The sequence below is a fragment of the Vitis riparia genome, chromosome 13 (assembly GCF_004353265.1).
Source record: "Vitis riparia cultivar Riparia Gloire de Montpellier isolate 1030 chromosome 13, EGFV_Vit.rip_1.0, whole genome shotgun sequence".
Lineage (NCBI taxonomy): Eukaryota > Viridiplantae > Streptophyta > Magnoliopsida > Vitales > Vitaceae > Vitis > Vitis riparia.
In genome coordinates, this window is record NC_048443.1 from 17,049,994 (window position 1) to 17,057,971 (window position 7,978).

The window sequence follows — 7,978 nt, forward strand, 5'->3', positions numbered from 1 at the left end:
AATATTAAAAAAAATTGAAAAGACATCTTCAAGTCAACACATTAAATAAAAAAATAAAAATAAAAAAGATAGAGATATCACGGATGAGGGGAAAAAGAACAAAAAAAACTGATGTGGTATGGTGCCAACATTATTAAAATAAATAAATAAATAAGTAAAATAAAATAATAATAATAATAATAATGACAAGCTCTTTGACTTGTCATGTGAAAATAAAAATAAAAATTTTAAAAAATAAATAAATAAATAAATAAGAAAAGGGGAAAAACTTAGGCGGCTCATGAGAGGAGGCTTACAGGCAGCTTTGGAATATCGATTGAGTGCAAGAGTTTATTTCCCTAAAATTCATTTTCTTGAAAAGTAAAAAAGTCACACTTTCTAAAAATGATTTTTTTTAAACACGTGTAAGCATGATTCTCCCATTCGGAAATGCCATGTAATGCAATTGGCCTGTGATGTGGACTTACGTCACCAGTGAGTAGGAGAGCAGGTTTCCAATATATGAAAAGCAAAAACAAGGTTCATCCCTGACTCACCGTCCCACTATATAGAGACTAGTTAGGGCTTATTTAGGATTTGCGATCCCGTGATCTCTCGCGTCTCTGTCTCCTCTCTTGTGCCAAGAGTGAGTCTCTTTCTCCTTGATCCGCGTTTCTTTTATTTTTCTACTGAATTTGAGTTGTTTTCGTAATGGGCTTGTGTTGATTCGACCTGTTGCTGAGAAAATGATGGAAAAGAAAAAGAAAATTTTTAGTATCTGGTCCCCTTTTTATTGTTGACTTGAAAGAACAAAACCATTTAATCAAGTAAACCTAGGACATCCTGTTTTTAGTTTAGGTGGGCTTTCCGTCTTTTGGATGCACCAGAACGACATAGGGCATATTGTTCAATTTTATGTTTTAACTTTCATTTCTTTCGGTTTCTGAGTAACCAAACAGGAGATACAGGATTTATGTGATATGGAGTAACTTTTACAGTGTCTTAGTAATTAAGGGGGCTAAATTAAAGGGGGAGAAAAGAAAATTTTTCTCATTTGCCTTTATGGCATAACGGAATTGAATCCATGGAAAGGGAATGGATAGAATTGGATTTCATTGCCTCTTCCCCTTTTTGACATTGAGAGAATTTAAAGAAGAGGAGATTTGACATGTTTTATTCTTCACTTTATGAAAAGTGATGATAGAATATGAAGGTAAAAAAGTATCAAAAGTATGAGAAGTGTGAACAGAGTCTTCCTCCCTTGCAAAAATGCAAAATTATACCAGTGGGGGGCACAGAGGATGTGGACAGGGTAGCTGCGTTATTTGGGTGTAAAGTAGGAAACTGCCTACTACTTATCTAGGTTTACCCCTTGGAGCCCCTCATAAATCAAGTAGAGTTTGGGACGTTATTGAGCAGGGATCCAAGAGGAAATTGACTACTTGGAAAAAACGATACTTGTCCAAGGGAGGAAGACTTATCCTTATTAAGTGCACTCGTTCAAACCTCCCAATCTATTTTATGTCACTTTTTGTAATTCCAAAGAAAGCGAGAATCAGATCAGAGAGAATTCAAAGGGAGTTTTTGTGGGGAGATATGGAGGAGAGGAGGAAGATGTACTTGATAAGTTGGTCGGTTATTTGTAAAGATAAGAAACACGGAGGGTTGGGGTTAAGGCACTTGGAGGGATTCAATCAAGCTTTGTTACGAAAATGACTTTGGAGATTCCCCTAGAGAGGGAAAGTTTTTGGAGGGAAGTCACTGTTGGAAAATTTGGAGAGGTGGAGGGGGGTTGGACCACTAGAGAGGTGAGGGATTCTTATGGGTTGGGCCTTTGGAAAGACATTAAAAAAGGATGGGAGGAATTTCTTCTTAGAACTAGTTTCCGTATTGGAAATGATAGACACACGAGATTTTGGTGGGACATTTGGGTTGGGGATTCTAAGCTGAAGGATGTTTTTCCTACGCTGTTCAGAATTGCTGCCCATAAATCTGCTTCAGTGGCTGACTTATGGGGGAGGCAAGAAGATGGGTGAGGCTGTTGGGAGGTACACTTTAAAAGATCTTTCCAAGATTGGGAATTGGAGGAGGTGGCTTGTTTTTTGGAACATATTTCTGAGGTAAAGGTTCAAGAAGGGGAGGATTTCTTAGTATGGAAGAATGATGGGAAGGGAAAGTTTAATGTTAAATCGTATTATAGGTCTTTAAGGGCTGAGAATAGTTTTTTATTCCTAGCCAAAGAGATTTGGGGTTTGTGTGCTCCTCTTAGAACTCATTTTTTTGCTTGGGATGTAGTTTGGGGAAAAAAATTTCATAGTAGACATGTTAATGAAGAGGGGTTGGCCTATGGTCAATAGATGCAGCCTTTGTAAAGACAATGAAGAATTGGCGGACCACATTCTGATTCATTGTGCTAGAATAAGAGAGTTATGGACTTTCTTGCTATCATCTTTCGGACTGGTGTGGGTGTTCCTAGATTTAGTGAGAAATCTTCTCCTGGAATGGAAAGTTAAAGAGTTAGGGAAGAAGAGGAGAGTAGTTTGGAGATTGGTTCCGATTTGTCTTTTTGGTATATTTGGGTAGAGCGAAACCAAATAACTCTTCCAAGAGGAAGAGTTGTTAGACCAAAGTTTGAGGAACCTCTTTCTCTGTTCACTTTTAAAGTGGTCCCAGCAGTGTTTGGATTTAATTGTTTCCTCTTTTCTGAATTTTTTGGGTGATTGGCATGGTGGTTGGCTTTCTCTCGCTCTAGGTTTTTTCTTTCTTTTTGCAGCCGGGTTTTGGCTCTTTTAGTATACTACCTATTTACATAGGGTGCGCCCCCTGTTTTGGCATTTTCTTAATTCAATCTGCCTTTGTCTATATAAAAAAAAAAGAAGTGTGAACACTGTCTAAACTTTTTGTGGGGAAATTTATCATTTTCCAATTCCTCTCCTTTATGAATTTAATGGGTTAATTCCTTGTTCCGATCCCCCCATCTCCCCTTTTCTCTGTTGACCATTTCTTTAATTTTAATCTAGCCAATAACAAATTATAAAAAGCAAACAATCCTATCTCATTTATTTTCCTTTCCACTCGTTGAATTCTTTTCCGTTTGAGATAGAATGAATTCCTCTTGAAATACCGATCTATGTTTCCTTTCCCAAAATTCAGAAATATTCTAGGAAATCAAAGGATATTATTCCAGATTCATGCCAGTGGAGAAAAATGACTTCATTTTAGATCCAAATTCTTTGTTTGATTTGAAGGGCATTTATTAGTTTGTGGATGTCTAGTGATCTTCCATACAATGCAAATATGAAGATATAAGCAGTGCTTGCTATGGGAATGATGTTAGAACATGCTTCCCCTTTATTTCATAGTTTGTTTTTGCTTGTAAGAATTGTTGTTAATAAATCTTTAGTTAGATGAAAATGACCCATTCTCAAAGCAGTAGGTAATTAAGAGTTAAAATCAAATTCTCTTTATGCATATATGACATTTTTTATGGGTCTTTTATGATTTCACATGTAAATATTGGCTACATAATTGCAACAGCTTGTCTCTGGATCCATAACATGCTTTTAATTTAGCATTAAAATGAAGTCATGTGATTGCACTACAGCTGTCTGCCATTTCCTGCTGCCAAAATACATGATAAATGGCGTGCTAATAGTTGATAGAGTAAGGTGGTGTTTATTTTTTTGGCTTTTTGATGAAAGCAATTTGTTTTCAGAATTTAGGTTGTTTGTTTTTCTACTTTTTCATAACTTATTATAAACTTTTTACAAAATAGAAAAAGTCAAAATATGTAGTTTTTTTCTAAATAGAAAAAATAATATATTGATTTTTTTTTTACTTTTTAATACTTAATAGAAATAAAATACTATAAAAACAAATAACCTAATATTTAACACTATTAAGCATTAAGGTTCTATTTAGAATTAAGTAAAAAAACAAACACCACCTAAGTGAATTTAGGGCGAAGAAACATTGAAACTACCCTTGCAACCATAAAAGACAGAGTGTTGAATGTGGCGGTGGGAGCCAGGCATTAAACTCTAGTAACCAATAAATCACTGACGAATCTTATATTTTGTGCTGGGTTTAGGTGTAAATATGTCTACCGTGAGCCTTCCTACGCCATTCTTGTTCAAAAGTGCACCCTTGAAGAAATCTTGTGCCTTGATCAGGAGTCCAGGTTCTTTGGGTTCTGTGAGGAGCACCTCCAAAGCATTTGGGCTGAAATCTTCCTCCTTCAGAGTATCTGCAATGGCAGTGTACAAAGTGAAACTGATTGGTCCAGACGGTGAGGAAAGCGAGTTTGATGCCCCGGATGATGTTTACATCCTTGATTCGGCTGAAAATGCGGGACTGGAACTGCCATACTCATGCAGGGCTGGAGCCTGCTCAACCTGTGCAGGGCAGATGGTGTCGGGATCTGTCGACCAATCAGATGGATCATTCCTTGACGAGAAGCAAATGGATAATGGTTACGTGCTGACCTGTGTTTCATACCCAACTTCAGACTCTGTAATTCATACTCACAAGGAAGGGGATCTCTACTGAGTCATGGAAGGTTGATGGTGGCTCGGTGACATGTGGTAGAATTAGGACATTATGGGCCGGGTGCCGATGTTGGCTATTGAGTATTTGGGATGAGATTTGTTTTATGTTATTTGGGCACATCAATTCTAGTATATGACTTAGCACAAAGCTAGAATTCGAGTAGAAATTCTCAGAATAAATTACTTGTTGGTCATATGGGAACTAGTCACTGATTCTGGATTTGGATGGTAAGATTTTTTGGCCTTAAATTCAGAGATTTGGGAAATGTTGGGGTTGGGGTTGGGTTTTTATAGAGGGGAAGGTTGTTTTGGTTGTGGTTTAAGAGTGGGAGAATGGAGAGATTTTGCAGATTATCATGGGGTTGATGTTGGTGAAAGTGCCAGAGAGAGAAGGGGATTTTGAAAGTAATCTTGTGGGTAGCGCATTTCTGTGGGAGATAAGATATTCCGAGAAAGGGAAAATAAGGGCATTTTTTTTTAGGACAAGCAGAGGGTATTTTTTAAAATTTGGGAGCACTTGTGGAAGTAATATGAAATAATACAAATTTTTAAGTGCTTTTAAATTTGTTAAGATAAATTTGACTTTAGCGCTCCTTTGAATACATTTTTTATCTTTTATTTTTTATTTTTAAAATAAAAAATAAAAAATATCATTTGTCTTTTGACCCATAAGAGGTGTTCATTTGTTTGATCCATACCACGAGTGCATGGTGTGGATAATTGTTGTATTCCTTGGTTTAGAACAAAGAACAAATATGCTTTGCAAAATATCAGGTTGTATTTTGAATTCAATTTTAAATTTTGCTCATTTATTTTTCTTGCTAATAAGCCTAGTTTAGAATCCCCATTAGTAATTTTAAAAGAAAGAATGAAAACATTTCCTAATAGTTGAAAAGATAAAAAGATTTTCTCATTAAAAAATAAATATTTAATAAACTTTTAAAAATCGCTTTTGTAAGCAAATCACTTAAAAAAATTATAAATTATTTTTCTAAAAATCACTTTTTTTTTTTTATATATATAATATAAGGTAAATTTGACTCATCTCCCATAAGCTTTACGGGTTAAATACATGTAATTACTAAAAGTGAAAATAACAAATGAAAAGAATTGTGAAATAAACCGAGAAACATTTTATTTAGTTCATATCCAAACACTAAACGGTTCCTTTTTAAAACATTTTACATAACGTTAACAATGATCAGTCCGTAAGGGCTCATATGGAGTATTTGACATAGTCAGCTTGAGAGGATACACAATAGGCCGGATCAATATTAATATCTATATATCAAAGTTTGTAATACATATTACAAGTTTGGTCTAAAATTAATGAAAACTACAGCTTTTTAATGAGCAATAATCCAACCAAAGAGGGATTATTCAACAGACTTAAAAGGGTGTTTGATAAATTAATTTATTGACCTAAAATGACTTAATAATTTAATTTAAATTATTAAATAAATAAATAAATATATATATATATATATATATATATATATATATATATATATATATATATATATATATATAATATTTAATAAAATAACTTAATATCACAAATGAATTTAAGTATTAAATCAAAATAATTAAATTATTCTTAAATTCAATTTTTTATCTTATTTGTACATGAGAATATATTTAACAATCATAATTCTATATCCATGATTCATTATTTATAATAAATATTTTTAAATTATTTTATATATCTACAACATTTTAAGTATGAATATTTAATTAAAAATTTTCATATTTCAATTTCTTGTTTAAAATTAATAAAAATAAATATTAATTAAAATTAATAATAATACACATTAATGATAATTAATGAGAGTAAATATGTCAACTTCATAACTTAAAATAAATTTTAAGTTAATTTTATTAAACAACTTTCATACTTAAAATAAAAAAATAAATAATAAATTTTAAATTAACAATTTAATAATAATTTAACTTAAATTCAACTAAAATTATTAAATAATAAATATTAAGTGTTACTTAACACCCACTTAGTGTACAAATAGTTACACTTTTCTCTTAACCATCTCAAATCATTTCTTCCCATGCAATTAATTGTTTTTTACTCAAAACATTTTATAAAGTTTAATATTTATTATTAAATGACTTAAATTAGTTTTAAATTAAATTATTGACTTAAATTTATTACTTAATTATTTAATTAGTATTAAAGTTGTTTGATAAAATTAACTTGAAATTTATTATTAATCATCAATTGATATATTTATGTTAATTAATTTAACTAATATTTATCCACATTGATTTTAACTCATATTTATTTTTACTGGTTTTAGTTTGCAAAACATTATACATATATAAGATAATCATAGGATATTTATTATAAAAATAGGTCATGGATGTATAATTATAATTATAAGGATTTAATACACTTTACCCTCCCAACCTATAACGTATTTTGCACATTGCCTATTCGAGTTCAAAATTGAGCAATGTACCCCACAACCTTTATAATTGCATGCAATGTGCATTTTTTGTGAGACGATGATGCTAATTTTTTTAACAAAATGACATATGCTCTCCATGTGATCGAGTGCAAAATGATCATTTTTTTTGGGTTTATTACCCTTCAACATAGAATGTGTTTTGCATATTGCCTCCTTGAGTTTCAAAATCGAGCAATGTACCCTCTATCCTTTATAATTGTATGCAATGTGCATTTTTTGAGAGACAACGTTTATTTATTTATTTATATAGAAAGATATGTGATCTCCACGTGACTGAGGACAAAATGATCAATTTTTTGGGTTTATTACACTTTACCCCCCAACATATAATGTGTTTTGCACATTGCTTCTTTGAGTTTCAAAATCGAGCAATATACCCTCCATCCTTTATATATGCAATGTACATTTTTTGAAAGACGGCGTTATATATATACATATATATATATATATATATATATATATATATATATATATAGAAAGGCATGTTCTCTCCACGTGATTGAGGGTAAAATGGTCAATTTATAAAACCCTAACCAGCTTGCCCTCCTCTTCCTTTGTTCTTTTTTTCTCTTCATTCTCTCTCTCCTTCCCCAATTGACTGCATCTCTTGAAATTTCAGCCTTGAAACCTAACTAGGTAAGTATTTAGAGATGGGCATTGAGGAAGGATGTGATGAAAACAACAAAAAACCCATATTCCAAACCCATATTCCATTTTATTCAAACCGATAGCTCCCACAATTCAACATAATCGGGCTCATGGCTATAAAGAGTTGAGAATTCAACTTCAATGTCAAAGTTCCATACCCTCTAAAAGATAGAATTAAAAAAGAAAAGAAAAAAAAAAACACTTCAATTCGATATGATTACCGTTCACAACCAAATATCCAAAAAAACCAAACATTTTGAAAAAACCCAAATCAAGAATTTGGAAGACCCACATCACACAATTTTGCAATTTTTTTGACAAAAA

At 32.2% G+C, this 7,978-nt stretch overlaps 1 protein-coding gene across 1 annotated transcript; it reads left to right on the top strand.

The window, feature by feature from the left end:
• The first annotated feature begins 521 nt into the window (after nt 1-521).
• LOC117927625 (ferredoxin, root R-B1-like) lies at nt 522-4,775 on the top strand. Its single transcript, XM_034847243.1, has 2 exons — nt 522-625; nt 4,070-4,775. Exon 2 carries the CDS (start codon nt 4,078-4,080, stop codon nt 4,525-4,527), a length of 450 nt encoding a protein of 149 aa, XP_034703134.1. The 5' UTR covers nt 522-625; nt 4,070-4,077; the 3' UTR covers nt 4,528-4,775.
• The last annotated feature ends 3,203 nt before the right edge of the window (nt 4,776-7,978 follow it).